The sequence below is a fragment of the Uloborus diversus genome, chromosome 3, assembly GCF_026930045.1.
Source record: "Uloborus diversus isolate 005 chromosome 3, Udiv.v.3.1, whole genome shotgun sequence".
In the NCBI taxonomy this organism is placed as follows: domain Eukaryota; kingdom Metazoa; phylum Arthropoda; class Arachnida; order Araneae; family Uloboridae; genus Uloborus; species Uloborus diversus.
The window spans coordinates 169,124,189-169,141,130 of record NC_072733.1 but is presented as its reverse complement, the minus strand read 5'-3'; the positions used below and the strand labels follow the sequence as shown (position 1 = coordinate 169,141,130).

Below are 16,942 nucleotides of genomic sequence, written 5' to 3'. Positions count from 1 at the left end.
CATTTATGTATTATTTTATATGGTCAGCATGTTTTTAGGTCATATATTATGTTTTTAACTAAGCAACAAGAAAGCATAAAGAACAAAAAAAAAATTGATATAAATGTTACATAGCTCTTAGATGTTTTTAAAATGTACTTTGAATCAAGTGCTACTAAGTGAAATATTACAATGCTTAGTGCTTCAAAGTGTGAAAGAGATTAATCAGAAGTGGTATGCAAAGATTACAAAACTTGACGAAAATGGAAACAAAGCCAGCGATTTAGTAGTTTACGTAATGAATGATTGTCCTAAAAACATTTATGGAATTTTCTTTGCAAATTCCCAAATTTAAGTTTTAGCCACAATAAGAAGAATTTTTATTTATTAGCGGTTTAATAAAACTTAGTAAACATTGAGAACGAAAAAATCTATTTTGGTAAAAGATAGATTGGCATTTTTCAAAAAGTAGATGATCCACAAAAAAGAAAAAAAAAAGATTTTCCTAAAATAAATTGAATTTTTTTGCAAAAAAAAAAAAAAAAAATCAGAGTATGCGAATAAAATTGGATAAGTTACAAGATAAACAAAGATAACTTGGCTGCTATGACAATTCAGCAAATCATTTTTCACCCAAAAACAAAAGTAGAGAAAATATTTCCCATCATTTAAGCTACTCCCTAACTACTGTTTAAGGGTGGATGGGTCCATAAAAAAAATTATTAAATAAAAACAAAAAACACTCAACTGCATAAAAACCAAAAAAACTAAAAAGAAAAATGATAAGCCCAGTAATTTAGAATGTTATTAAGTACTACTGAATAACTACACCATTGAAGTAGTTTTATAACCGTACACAGATAAGACAAATCATAAATTCAAAAGCAGAATAGAAGGATCAACAGTCAGGGCCCACTCCTTTCTGATTCAAGGAATCCCGTAAAATTTGAATGGGCCCCGACTGTTGATCCTTCTATTATGCTTTTGAGAGAGTTTATGATTTATTTGTCTTATCTGTGTACGGTTATAAAACTATTTCAACGGTGTAGTTATTCAGTAGTACTTAATAACATTCTAAATTACTGGGCTTATACATTTTCCTTTTTAGTTGTTACAAAGTCGGGTTTTTTATTTTTATTTAATATTTTTTTAATTTTACACTTTTTAGTTAATTTTCATTGACTTAGTTATTATGATTATGAGACGGTATATTTTGTAATCTTGTCATTTCATTGAGAGAGGTTGCTCGTATTGCGAGATTTATTAATTAACTTGTGGTGATCTAAACTATTGATAATTAATCCCTCTAGGGACACAACTCAGCTTAAAGCTACATGTGCTTCACCTTTGGCAAAAATGCGCGAACTTCGGTCAAACACAGCACAGCTATATACACAGCCTGATGACACGAAATCGGAAATGTCGTCAGTCATATCTTTTCTTTCTTTTGGGGCTTAATTGCACAGGGATATTTTGATGCGGACTACAATCTGTGTGATTTGCCTCCCTTACGCATGATATATATTTTCTTTACACATATAAACAACACATGAAAGAATTTGCATCACAAAGAAGGGAAAGTACAACCTGAGCGGGGGTGGGAGTCGAACCCACCACCTCAAGTGTGCCAATGTCAAGCAGTCACTCAGACCGCTCGGCCACAGAGGCCCCCGTCAGTCAAATCTTTCTCGTAAAACTAAAAAAGCCGTCAAGAAAGTACGTCGTCAGTCAAATCTTTTCTTTCTTTTGGTGCTGAATTGCACAGGTATATTTTGATGAGGACTACAATCTGTGTTTCTTGCCTCCCTTTTGCATGATATATATTTTTATTACATATATAAACAACACATGAAAGAATTTACATTACAAAGGGAAAGTACAATCGGAGGGAGGGTGGGAGTCGAACTCACAGCCTCAAGTGTGCCAATGTCAAACAGTCACTCCGACCGATTGGTTACTAGGCCCCGTCAGTCAAATCTTTCTCTAGGACTCGACCGATGCATCGGCGCCGATGGTTCAACAATTTAGCCATCGGCATCGGCGGCCGATGCTAAATTGCAGGAAACATCGGCCCATCGGCCTTAAATACATCGAAAAGCCGATGGAATTGGCCGATGTTTTTGAAAAAAAAAGGACCTTTGATGATTATTGATTACCTTTTAATACAAAGTAAAGGTTGTTTTCATATAAAATTGTTTACTAAATTTCAGTATGAATTTCTATTTTAGTCACCCCTGAAAGAGTTTTTAATACTGCATTCAGGTACCAAACAAGTTAATTATTGCATTGTTTCTTGCTGCTGGATGCAGGTATCTCTCATAAGTCATAACTCCAAAATGGTAAACTGTAGAAGGATAAGTTTTCGCATGTGGGGTGTGCGTACGTTCCAGTTGTGCACTTCCCTTTTTGTTTTCGATCAGGCGTTCTGAAAAGCCTGTTTACTCATGTTTTGTGGCTATTAGTTACATATTTCAACGCAAAACTAATATAGCATCTCAGACTGATGATCATTTGGTGATATATTGCCGAATGGGAGACCATGGAAACAAATATGAGATGGCGAAACCGGTTTTTGTGTCATTTTGTTAGATTCCCGTTGAACCGAAGGTAATTTTTAATTTTTCGATATTTGTAATATGAATCACAGTAATGCAGTCTTTTCTGTATCGCTTCGGCGGAGTTACAAGTTTGAGACCCGTCGAAATACATTTTGGGGCCCTATTTCTCTATCACAGAAATTGTAAAACATTTATCATTTGCATTTTTGTAACTCCTACGGTGCCCCTATGGTTATGGGGCCTCTCGTGCAATTGCAACATTTGCTACATTTTAAATCCGCCACTGGGTGCAAGTTTTGAAAGGGTTTATTCTCAATGTTTATGATTATCTTGAATTCTATTTTTTATGACTATTTTTTGAATTTCCGAGAACACTTGTGTGCCCCCCCTCCCACTTCCTCAATTTCTGAAATTAAACTCTAGTTGTACTTCCAAGTTGTTTAAAACTAACACCATTCATAAAATTAGAGATTTTTTTTTCAAACTTTATCTATTGTTTAGAAAGAATTTAGAGCATTAATGTAAGAAATTGATTAAAGACGTTTTGAATGGTGATAGAAGTCGGAAATCGAATTGACTTTTGAATTTTTTCTTCGGAAGTGCTGAAATAGATTCAGAAACTCTTCCAAAGCGTTGATTTTAGCGGTTCTGTACTAAAAAAATGAGGCCGAGGTTGGGGCCGAAGTGTGAGTCACTGCAAAATCAGAGGGTGACCCCCCCCCCCCTTCCCATTTTGTAATGCGGCATCTCTTTTGTATCATTAATAGCAATCGATTTTTTTTTCTGTTGTAAGTAACTATTTTTATGTATTTATATAAAATCAATGAATAAGTTATTTTCGTTTTTTATAGAAAAGTTTGAAGGATTTTCTATTATGCAAATTTTTGAATTTCGGAAAATTATTGTTAAATTGAAAAATTTAATTTGAACTTGTTTGTAGTGCTTCATAAGAGATTAAACAATCAAATTGTTCAATATTACGTGTGCAAACATCAGATCGAGTAGTATATGTATTCAGTTATTAACTTGGTCTAAATATTGAGTTTGTTTATTGTGGCTGCGTTTTAAAAACCTTGCTCTTTTCATGGCTATTTCTTTTTTTTTTCGCAAAATTTATGTCACTGTTTATAGCTTTTATGAAAAATGCAAACTTTTCAGTTCATAAATTTTAAATAAGTATAAAAATATAACTATTATGATCTAATATTGTAATTTATCTGTTACCTTTTTTGTTTAATTTGATGACTAAAAAATGTCTATGTGCAGTCTTTCCACTTTAATTGCGTTTGTTGACGGTTTCATAGTTTTATTCTTAAATTTTTTTTTGAATCTTTTAACAACATAATTTAATGTTTTTTTTTTAAGTATGTTTAGTGTACCTAAATCCATACATCATTACAATATTACTGAAATCTTAGTTACATGTTCAATTAAAAAAACAGTCTCTTTGTTTCCCCCCCCCCTTTTTTCTTTCTTTTTTTTCTTTTTTTTTTTTTTTGACTGTTGCTCTTTCTCTTTCATCATACAGCAGTCAAAAAAGGAGAAGCATAACTACACCCTATACAGATTGTACGTAGTACAATCCAAAAGTTCGGCAACAAGCTGTATAAAACCTTACCTAGAATAGTTCATATTATAGAAGCACATCCACCTTCAAAAGGTTACCTTGAGGGACTATGTACTTCTGCCAGTCTTCATATAACTTTTGGAAACTCTCCTGGAAGCCATTTTTCGCTACCTTCTATGATGCAGCTTTATCTTCTCCTGACGGAAGAAAGCGGCCCTCCATGCAAATGTTTTTTTGCTGAGAACAGGTAAAAGTCACACGGAGCTAAGTCCCACGAAACGTAATGTTAATTGTTTGTCATATCAGAGTACTGACCAATCGAACCGTGCATCCTCAGCATGAAAGTCGCCTTCTTCCCCACGTTGAAGTTAAAGCAGCAGCGCAAGAGGCCTTACAGGAGGTTGCGAAAAATGTCTTCCAGGAGTATTTCTAAAAACTATACGAACGTTGGCAGAAGTGCATAGTCGTCCAAGGTGACTCTTTTGTAGATAGATGTGCTTCGGTAATGTGAACTATTCAGGGTAAGGTTTTGTACAACTTGTCCTTTAAATTTTAGATCATACTACGTACGCATGAGTTTTCAACTTACTATTTCATAACATTTTTGAGTGACGCAAGTTTACGCGCATGAAGACATCACAAGAGAATTTGCGATAATTAACTGAGGAGACGTTCAAAATGGATATGTCGGTCATCTATATGTTCTTAAATACACATGCATGTACAAATGTGCCGGAAAACTAGTGAACTTTAAACTGGGTGATCCTAAAATGGAAGTTTAGGTCGAAATCTGATTTTTTTTTTTTTTTTTTTTGTGATTATACGATTTCTTATTCGTAGAAAGAAAGTAAAATGAAATGAATCAGCGATCCTTTAAATCCCTGATAATCTTATCAATTTATTTCTGTTTTATTTATTTTTTTTTTTTTGCCATCGGCCGACGGCATCGGCCATCGGCAATCGGCCATTCTGAGGGAAATAATCGCCCATCGGCCGTCTTTGAACAATCGGCCAATAATCGGCATCGGCCCATCGGCCAAAAAATGCCATCGGTCGAACCCTATCTTTCTCGCAAAACTAAAAAAGCCTGTCAAGAAAGTACACACCGCGAAACTCAGTCCCTTGAATCAAGGCAAAAACAAATGCAACATGTTAGAGATGAAAATCGAATTAGTAGACTTTCTTCCTTTTGGTGCTTATTGCACGGGTTTATTTTGATGAGGACTACAATCTGAGGGTCTTGCCCTTCTACTGGCACCCTCAGATTTCCATCTGCTAACAAACGTAAATGAATGTTTCTGGAAAGGGCTTGAGAGGGCTGGAGATGAATATTTTCACATCCCTCTAGGCTCTTACTTTCGGGAAAGAATACTAATGTTGGAGAAACGCTGAACTAAGTTTGTTGAAGACGAGGGAAATTATGTAGAAAAATAAAATCAATTTTAAATGGATACCTGACCTTATAAAATACACAGACACACACAATGTATGAGTGTTTCATGCATTTACACTAATATATATTTTTTTCCAGACATTATAATGAAATAAATGTTTACCGTATTTTTGGGAATAAGCACCGGGGCGCATACAAGAAAAAGTTAAAAAATTGCTGGTACGGCGCATATAATGGGTGCGGCGGATACAGGCTTTTTTTTTATTTTCCAGTCAAAATTAAAGTTCTAAGTTTTAAAGAAAAGTTGAAAATGCTGCTAATAAATGGCACCAGATCGTTTCCTTTCATTTTGCAAAATCCTTCGACCTTGGGTGACAAGTAAAACAAAGAAGAGGGAGGAAAGGCGAATCAGCGACTGCATGCGTTTCACTGAGGAGAGAAACGCTGATCCAAGTGAGCGAGCGAGCCTTATCGCATCGCGTGGGAATGAAGAGGTAAGGAAATCCTTCGACCTTGGGCGACAAGTAAAGCAAAGAGGGGGAAGGAAGGTGAGTCAGCGATTGTACGTGTTTCACTGAGGAGAGAAACACTTATCTGCGTGGGCGAACAGGCCTTATCACATTGGAGCGAAGGGGTCAGGGAGAGGAGGCAGCAAAAGTAGGGAGAGGGATGGATGTCCAGTTTTGTAAAGGAAATTTACCACCCCCCTCACAAAAATGGGTTGCTCGGTCAAGCAACCAAATTTAAGCTTGTCTTCTAGCTCTAATTTTATTATTCATTCACATTGTCGCGTTGCATCTTTCTCTGTCGTTTGTTCCTTCTTGGCTTATCTTTTTTTACCGAATTTTTTCACAGAGTTGCTTTTCAAATGGCTCCTATGCGATTGAAAAGTTACACTGCAGCCTTTAAGTTTAAAGTAATAAAGGCAGAAGCAATTGGAAATTGTCTTTCTGCCAGAGAGTTTGGTATTGACAAGAGATGCGTTTGGTTGGAAATCGGATAAATTAACCATCGAAAGTGATGGTTAATCGAGGGATGCCGAAGGCAAAAAGTGAAAAATTTGGGATGTTTAAAAATATTTCATTGTTGTTAATTAAAAATGCTAATGAGAAATAAAAAATTATTTTTTATTTACATTTAATCCAGCTTTCTTTACTACTGATTGTGCTGTAAAGTTGTTTGATGTTGGGTGCACGCTTATAGAAAGTGCGGCACTTACACCGGGAGTGGCACATACATTGAAAATTTTTATCTCTTAGAATATATTATGATGCGCCACTTACACCGGGTACGGCGCTTATTCCCAAAAACAGGGTAATTGCTTTTTACCTTATCGACCATCTTGGAAGCGGAACTTGCTTCATTCAGACTAGCAGTTTTTACATCCTTTTCTACCATTGCAGCAGAAGTTGATGGTTGGTTTTCCGACGTTGATGGTTGGTTTTTTGACGTTGATGGTTGGCTTTTTGACGTTGATGGTTGGCTTTTTGACGTTGATGGTTGGCTTTTTGACGTGGATTGTTGGCTTTTCGACATAGATGGTTGGCTTTTCAAACTGGTTTTCAGCTCACACTTATTTGAGTTTATTCTATTAACATCAGATGAAGTTTTTACAAGGTTTTTACAGTCATTACTATATGCCTGTATTTCCGCTTCATTGGTAGATTTCTCCACAACAGAATAGGTAGAGTCAGTATTTTTTCCAGGAATACCTTGTGGAATGGAATGACCCATCAGAGAAACAGTTTGTGACTTCAAATGTGGAGTTGGAAAAGGAACTGAATCAAGAATACACTCTTCAATACTTTCAATAGGTTGGTTGTCTTCGTTCTAGAACAGAGGGGAGGGGGGAAAGAAATACGACCATGAAGCACACAGAACTTAAAAAAATATCCAAGAATTTTAAGCACAATACAGTAGAACTTCAATTTAACAATACCGAATTTAACGATTTCCGCAATTTAAGGACACATTTTACTGGTCCGAATTTACTTACCACTTAGCCACTTAATCCACTTAGTTTATGTGACTTAAAATGGTACATTTGTTTTTATTTTATGACTTGCTTATTGTTATCAAAATCATTATTAATGTGGCCATGAAAAAGGAAAAATTCTGAAGCACTGTACCATGGAAAACTTGCCTCTAGGATAGGCAAGTAAAATACAAAAGATAACAACAAGAAAAATTGAGTTCACAGCTCACGCAAATTATAGCATTTTAATGGTAAAAATCCTTTTTCACGTTTCTGATTTGTTCTGGTTAAGGTTTTTCAACATAGCAATTCCAAATATTATTGTCTGAGTATTGTAAAAAAAAAAAATGTACAATGGATTGATTTTTGAAGATATTGAATTTTTACGTAGAATAATGTGCTAGCTCGGGACTTTTTTTTCTTCTTTTTTGCTGTTAAACTTGAATTTTACTTATCTAACCCAGAAACAAGTTTTCTGTGGCATAGCGCTTTGGGAAAAAAAAAATATTTTTTAGACACACCCTAATCATTATATCCCAAATGATCATATTAAGTGAAGACTACTGTGCAGTATTTTAAATTTAAAGGCTAACTTGCGAGCAACACATCTGAAGATGAACTGGCTGATACAGTCATTAAGGTTACCTCACAATGTTAGTAGCTCTTCACTAAAATGATATATCTTTCACTAAAACATCAGGAAGAAAGTAAGTAGTTGGATTAAAAAAAATAGGAAGGACCTGCCTCAAGAACTTAGTTATTTAATCAAAAAAAGCAGTTTGTTGTTTCTAGTACAATATTTAGTAGGGGGGAGCAAAAAAAAAGGTTTTTTAGTTTCCAGTACACCTTAGTGTAAAAAGGATGTGTAGCAGTAAATAAACTTCAAGAAAAAAAATTGAGGAAAATCAAATAATGTCTTCAGATTTCTCATGGGCTCGAAAATTCTCCGTTTTGGGCAAAATTATGACTTTTCGCTACTGCTTTTTTCTCCCCCCCCCCCCCCACCCCACTTGCCAAAATTTCTTAGTGTTGAAAATTTGTGCTTTGATAGGTTAAGAGTGAAAAAAAAAAACATTGAATGCAATTAAGTCAAATCTTCTGGCTCTTCCTCCCCAAAATTCATCAAATCGCTTGACCAAAGTTTGGGGTATAGTTTTTTAAAAATGGTTAGATCAAGTTTTTACTGCTATGGGAGGTTCATTTCGGGTAATTGAAACTATTTGCAAAATGAAAGAAGATTCCGAGTTTATTAGTTCGACCGAAATCGCTTGATACAAGTTTGTTCAAAACTTTACACAAATCCCACTTGTTATTATTATTTGTTTTTTTTTTTTTTTTCATGTGCTCTAGCATCCAAAAATTGTACATTGTTAGGCAGGAGGGAAAAATTGAGGACTCTTTATTAACAATAGCTAATCACTTTTTGTGTGTTGGTTCTAGAAAGTCTGAAGAGTCATTAAAAATTCTAGTCACCTATATTGTAAAGGATTTTGTAGTTCACTATACAGGGTTCAAACTCAAATTTGAAAATTAAAAGTAAGGAATTTTTGAGGAGTTTTGAAGGAGTTTATTTCAATTTTTAATGATCTTGGTTTTCAGTTGAAAGATTTATTTTTTGAAGACATATTTCAGAAAAATTATCTGTACAATTTTGCTTTCATAACATATATTGAATTCAAACATACCAAATTTATTCAGTAATTTTTTTATAAATGTCTTTGTGACAAAATGTATTACTACAACATCATTCAGAGCAAAAATTAAAACAAACAGAACTGGAAGTTATGAATTATAAAAGTATCTACAAGATTTTTACAGCATTCTTTGCCTAAACCACTTTTAATTGTTTATATATATATATATATATATATATATATATATATATATATATATATATATATATATATATATATATATAGTTCTTTCTTTTTTTTTGACATTAATGTCATTTTATTATGCTTAGCTTATCAGATTTTATTAACATGATTTTCCAGTAGAAATAGATGAACGATTTTCATTCTTCTTTATGGGATTATTTTCACACCTTTTTAAAAAAGTGGCAAGAAATTGTGTACACTGCTTATATTTACATGCAAAAGTAAAACTTATAAAGGAAAAAATAAACCCAAAAATACAGTAATTTTGCAATTTATATGAATTTCAATTTTTGTATAATTTTATAATTTGGAATAAGTTGCTTTTGAGTTGAAAAATTTTGCATTTTTAAACTACACACAGGTAAGACAACACCTTCCGAAAGGAGTTAAGGAAATGTTTCTTGATTAATTTTATCCCCTAATCTACAAAAACAAGTAGCATCTTCCCACTAGCACATATCTTTCCCCAAACCATTACAGATTGGGGTCGCTGATGCTGTTCAACAATTCAAGAAGGTCTTGGAGATGAGGGTGTGTACAAAAACCTCATAAAACTTTGGAATCTCTAAAGAAATCTTTATGCAAGGAATGGGATAAAATTAAATGAGTTGCAACCCATAGCCAAAAGTTTTGTGACATGTTTAAAGCTGTGTTCAGGCTAAAGGCAGCCACTTTGAAAAATTGTAAATATATTAGACGAAATAATGCATTCATATTTATTTTGAAGTTTGGTAGCTGTATTTTCATTAGCAATAAAATTATAATATATTATGTGTGTCAAGTTTATTTCTCATCATCCTGTAAAGGGGCAGAAAAGAATAGTAGGAAAATTCATAAATTTTCCTCAATACAGGTAATATAGGTTTCACAAGGAACCATGAGATATTAATTGATTTTTTTTCTATATTTGAATGTGGTTCAATTACCATTACCCAACTGTTTCATACTAAAGCATAGAAAGAATAAATAAATAAAAGAAAACAGGAAAGCAAAGAAAGATTAGAGGTGAAAAGTCATGAATTTAGTTGAAAACTGATAATTTGGGAGATTATAAGGCATTGATTCAGCTGAAAAAATGAGGAAAATGAAATATATTTCAATGAAAGATATTTGATTTTCCTCAAACATTTTGCACAATGTTTACTTACCTTTACACAACTTTCAAATGCTACGCCATATTGAAAATCAAAATGTTTTTTTTTTTTTTTTTTTTAAAGGAAATATAAGATCAGTAGCAAAAGTTTGTAAATTTTGATCAAAATGGAAAAGTTGGGGGTCTGTGACAATTGGTAGAAATTATTTGATTTGTCTTAAATTTTTTGCACAAGGTTTACTTATCATGACACAGCTTTGCCACACTATGGCATATCAAAACCCGGAAAAAAATGTTTTATTGCTCCACCTTAACATTTAGTAACACAGAAACAAAGTTCATTTTCTTCATTTTCCACCTACATTTGACTTTTACCACAAATAAGATAGAATTTAATAGTTTTACCTTGTTTTCTAAAATGACTGGTTCACTTTCATTGCAGTTCATTTCTTCCAAATCAGCCACTGCAAAATTAAAAAGTGTCAAAAATTAAATAAAATAAATAAATAATGATTAAAAAAACATCCAACATCCAGCCCTTGGCAGTAATTTGAATCCTGACCAGTTATTACCAATAAATTAGGTTTTTTGCAAACATAAATTGCGATAGGACACTACTCATTAGGTTTCTTGCTTCTACAATTGGCTCCTATCACAATCAAACATAATAAAATTCAAGGTGTTAAAATTCAAGGTTTCAAAATTCAAATTAATGCCACATGCCGCATGCCACAATGCCGCAGGCTGGATACCAGATCTTGCAAGCGGAATGCTGGATAGTGTGAGTTGGATGTTGTTTTCGTCTAAAGAGGAATGTAAAGTCAAGGATTTTGTTGAATTATAGCCCATCAAATTTCATGCCGGAGTTTTGAAGTTGTTGTAGTTTTTTTTAAATTGATTGAACATGTTTGATAAATATTATTCGAACATCACATGGCACAAAACTTTGGGCAAGGCTGTCCAACTGGCGGCCCACAGGTCGCATGCAGCCCATCAACACATATTGCGCAGCCCGCGAACTTCTTATTCAGCATATATCTTTTTCCGACATTTTATGGTATCAAGAAGCATCTGAGACTACCATTTTTGGTCAAGCCAGGGTACCCAAAATTTCCTTTTGATTGCTCTTTTGCTCCTTTCATTGTATTGGGAGAAAAAGGTACAAGATATCTACAAGTCAAGGTCAAGCAGTCCTACCATACATGCTGATGTTCAAACGAATTCCTAGAAATAGTATTGCCTTGCATTGGCCAGGGGAGACAGGGGTGGGAGAGAAAAACATTTCAGGGAAGTAAAACTTGCCTGAAATTGGTTAAAAATAAAGACCCCTCTCACTGATTCCACGGACTTTGTTGATTTCAAAAAAGAAATTGAGAGCTTGCTCTCATCAACTCTTTGCTCTTTTCCATTCATGATATCGACACTGACATTCCTGCTCTTGTAAAGAAGGCGGATTGGCCTTCAGTTTTCCCATTAAAATGTAACCAAATTGCTTTATAATCCTTCTGTTTCATTGTTTTATGATAAATAGTTTAACTATTAATTGTTACTGTATGAGAAGTAAGAGGTTATTGCTCAACTTTTTCAAACTGCGGCCTGCCAGGGCATCAATCACCGGAATTCAGGCCCATGGGCTCTTTGCAGTTGGACAGCCCTGACGGGGAGGATAGGGGAAGGTTGCCATCAATCAAACGGTTCCATGACTAGACAACGAAGATATTTCCCGGACCAGAGTTCGTGCAGATGCGTAATCAGTTTTAGTACCCCCTTTTGTCTGAAAACATCAACTGCAGAGTCGTCAAGCAGCTAAAATTACTTCATCATATTGTTAATCGGTCAGATACAATATCTACCATTATCTTACTAATTATTGAGATTTTCATTAAGTTATAACATGCTCTGAATATTACTGATAAATTAAACGTGAACATTGATTTAAAAGAGTGCCCTTTCAAACACAATTCCCCATACTTCATGTTTCATCATGATTTGTCACAGCAGTAACACCTAAAAGAATAATCATAATGAAGCAGTTGCATATATTAAAAAAATATGGTCAGTCGACAAGTGAGAGCATGGTAACGTGCTACAGTAGCTTACAGAAATGGTGGCATGGACATTTAATGAAGTCTGCTGACAATATATAGCTCGGAAAGCAACTTTAAACATTCGCATGGAAAATAAAAACTGGTTTGTTGTTACCTTAGTCACTTATTAGAAATTTAGAAAATAAGCCCTTCGAAATAGGAGTATAATTTGTTGAACTTATTCTTATAGCTTAATTGAAAACCTGAAGTTTAAGGAACTAAAACAGGTTGAAAGCAAGCCCAACTGAAAATTTTGGAATGATCTGTCTGGGGGGAAAAGAATTACAGATACATTTTAACAGTCAAAAACATTTTATTAAACAGTTAACAGGGAAAAAAACAACAGCAATTGTATGTATCACAATACATATTCCCAAAACAATTATGACTAGGAAAAAAAAACAAAATATTCATAAAAAAAATTCAGAACAAGTTTAGTTTAAAGTTCTAAATATTTTCAAAATGACTATCTATCTAGTTCCATTTTGAGTTCCTGCCAAAATACGAAAAAGTTCTGGTAAAACAACATTATAAGAAAGTCATACCACAGGATAATTCACTCTTAAAAGATAGCACACACAACACATGAAGGCACCTATCGGCACATTAGATATCCAGAAGAGTTGATACTACCCCTTCCCGCGGGGATGGTAGTCATGCCTTATTCTCAATAGGCCAGTCAATTTTTAGACACTAAGGTTCATTCCATCCGTTGAAGAACCCTACTAAACGAACATCCAGCCCGGCCAGACTCCCGGACGCCATCAGGGGTATGTTTCAGGTGGTATCCTCCATTTTGGACCTACATCAGATTTGACTAACGGGTCATTCGATGCGAAATGAGCAAATCAGCTGTGGTTGACATGTCAGATTTCAATGAAAATTTTTATTTAGGTAAACCATGCATATCTATGAGGGAATGTAAAATATGGAAGTTGAAAAACTGTTTGTTGCTTTGTTATTGAAATTAGAAGTTGATGCTTATGCTAAGCCTAAATTTTCACAGTTCATTGCAGACAGTTTGTGACTCAATGACTCCATAAGTTATAAATGTACACTTAAAAAATAAATATTTCCACATTCTATAAACAAATCTCTATTGGGAAAGAGCAAAGTAATATTTGTTCGGATCTTTTTTTTTGAATCTGAGATATTGACAAAGATTGAAATTTTGCCAACTTACTTCAGATTTCAAATCACTCTTCTAGCTCTTTTAATGAAAAAATAACAGTAAAAATGATTCAGATTGAAAAACTATCTATAACTAACTATCTGCTCTAATATAGTAATTGTTTATGAATTTCTTGATGACGAAATCGTACTTTAAAAAATCAAAAATTTCCGAAAATTTCATTTTTTCCTCGATTTCAGATGTTTTTTTTTTTTTTTTCTGAAGATGAGGGAATGCTCTAAATTAACTCAATTTTTTTAACGTAACATATTGAAGTGTCTTTTAGATGTTACAAAATTTTAATCATTGGTATCAGCGTATTTTTGTTACTAGAGTAACTTGAACTAAGGTAAAATTTCATTAGTTACTTCTTTTTATTGCAAGTTTAGCAATACTAACCATTTCTTTCATGTTTCATTTTATCAAAAGCATGTTTATGAAGTACTTGCTGAAATGTTTCCTTAATTATTTTGTTGAATTTTCCTCTCTATTCGTGATATAGAAAAAAAAAAGCTCTTAAAGAACATACTGAGTTTAAAGGTATCGACAGAGGAGTAATATACTGAGATATTATTCCTATAATTAACGTGAAATTCGAGTTGAATTTCCTTTCTAAAAAAATCGAAAACTGTTATGTGGTTTATTCAGTAAGTTACCGCCCTATAGCCAGGGCTAAGGCAGAAATACATGAAATACACCGCCAGCTCAGTCAATTCCAGTCGAGGATTGCAGTTTCATGCTTATTATCACTCATCAGCCCGGCATAGGCGTGACTGAGCTGGAGGTGGAAAACCTCTTAAGGAAACCAACAGAGCTCTCTTTAGGACTCCCATCCAACTGGTTGAACAATGTCTAGTGGTAGGTATGGAGATCCTGGAGTGTAGTGTTTATTAATAATAAGGTAGCAGTTGAAAATTATCAAAAGTCATTAAATTTACATTGACCATCTTCTTAAAAAAAATGAAAAGTAGAAATCTCGAAGATGAGAAATTTTGCTATATTTTTAACGCATGTCCGCTAATGGGGATCAGAGAGATTTTTGTTGAATTCTTGCCATTTCGGTACTTGGAGATTCATAATAATTGTACTTACTTGTTTTTTATGTAAGACAGGGTTCATACTCATTTTTAAAAGTAAAAATTAAGGACTTTTTAAGGACTCAAAAAAAAGGACTTAGCGGGGAAATGATTAGATAGCTTTATGTATACCACTTAAAAGTTTTCCTGCGGGGGGGGGGGGCAAAGTACATTATACATATTATATATATATATATATATATATATGCACAAATGCATCACTGTTTCCAAAAAGCAGGGAGAGGCGTAATCGACTGGGATGTCTTATTATCAGTGAATAAAATTTTGAAATTTCACATCATAGGGATGAGAGTGATCAAAGAGCAAAAAGGAGGACCCTTCCCCCCACAAAAAAAGTGTTCTTAAAATCAAGCAGAAAAGCGATGAGATCAAAATAGCCCTTTGAGTCCATGACATTCCAAAATTCAACAAAAAATGGCAAATTAACCAGTTTCAAACATAATACAAAAGTTTTTCCCTATTACAGTGACCTCTCACTTATACGCGACCAAAGGGGACAACGAAATTTTCGCGCACAAGTGAGATTCGCCCATAAGTGAAAACCCCCAAAAATAAGCTTAAATACAGTAAGTTATCAACAGTTATAGTAATACTAATAGTACACTACTGATACTAATGAATAAATAAGCACATAATTTCCATTTATGCATTGTAATTCAATAAAAATGTAAAATTTGAAGATGCACGTTTTGTCATTTTTTATACACTGTACAGTATGTAAGCGAATTCCACAAAACCTAAAAACTGTCGCGTGATCAGTATCATAGTCTGTGAGGATACAAAAGGTCCTCGATAGGCTATGTCAATGCTTTCTCCCCTCTCGATGTCAATCACAAGACTAACTGCGACCCCAATCGCACACTTGTGCGAAAAAAATGCGTTCTTGGAAACATTTTGAACATTAGAATAAAGGTGTGTGAAAGCATTCCAAGAGACATCAAGAAGGGTACAAATCTTCCGATGAGCAAAGCGTGAATTGGCGATTTAACTAAAACTTGAAATTTTTTTATCGCGCATAAGTGAAAGGTGCATTTTAGGTTTCGCGTATAAATGAACAAGGGTTAACATTGTTTTCCTATATCGCTAGCTGGGCCCGTGAGAAAAACGCGCATAAGTGAAAAACACGTATAACAGAGGTCGCGTATAAGCGAGAGATCACTGTAATTGAAATGATTGGGTAGTAATTAATACAATAGATGGCACATATTGTTCTTAAAACATAGCATTTAATTCTCAAATTTCAATCATAAAAAAGATTAGGAAAATGGGGATAGCTGTAGAAAATGAGTTGTATATTAAAGCATTATTTTTTAGCATACATGATTGGAGTGAGAGGCAAATTGAAGGAAAAAAAACTAAAATCTCTTTTCTTCAAGATATTTAAACTAGTGTTTTGTTATGATTGCTTTTGATCTGTCATTGTTACTAAAATCCTATTTTGAACAAATTTGCTATATCGTACTATTTCTCGCAAGTTTATTTCATTATAAAGTTAAATTTTGAAAGAGAAAGCAATTTCTAACTCCTGAGTCCTTGAATAAAGGGGTTGATGGAGCCATAGTTCTGGTCTGTATCACTCACTAATATCAATGTTTTTCATATATATATATATATATATATATTTGGGGGGGGGGGGAATATTTCTTTTGCGAAAAAACATTTGAAAATAAATATATATAATTTATTATCCTTTTTCCTTGCATTGGAACTCATAATTTTTTACAGGCTGTAAAGCCTAACCAAAACCATTAGAGATTCACCATAAATATATTGAAAGCTTTTTTAAATACATAAAAATAGTAACCATGACAAGTTTAAATACAATCAGAGACTGTGGGAGTAGGACCACATTTTTTCGATAGTCTTTTGCATTTTTTCTAAAATAAATTTAAGAAATAAAAATATTATCGAAATAATGAAAAAAATAAACAGATATAAAGTAGCATATAGTAAAGAAACCTTCAACATTTAAAAAGATTGAAATATTTGCAGGATGCAAAAAGATTGCAATCTCAAACAAGCCAAGCAATTTTCGGCGAAGCACGTGTTTAACGTGGTTGGCATGTCTGCAAAACATACGTTTTCGGCAGATATCGCGGAGGATAAAGATTTGAAGGGGTAAAAAAGAAAAAAAAGAAGCAAAGG

General features: G+C 33.8%; 1 protein-coding gene across 1 annotated transcript in view; it reads right to left on the bottom strand.

The window, feature by feature from the left end:
- The window catches only part of LOC129219046 (uncharacterized), a 175,585-nt gene that overhangs the window by 111,638 nt on the left and 47,005 nt on the right, over positions 1-16,942 (bottom strand). Inside the window, exons 5-6 of the mRNA XM_054853366.1 lie at positions 10,848-10,906; positions 6,827-7,327 (exon numbers count right to left, since the gene is read on the bottom strand). Of these exons, the coding sequence (XP_054709341.1) occupies positions 6,827-7,327; positions 10,848-10,906 (560 nt within the window). The remainder of the gene's footprint in view (positions 1-6,826; positions 7,328-10,847; positions 10,907-16,942) is intronic.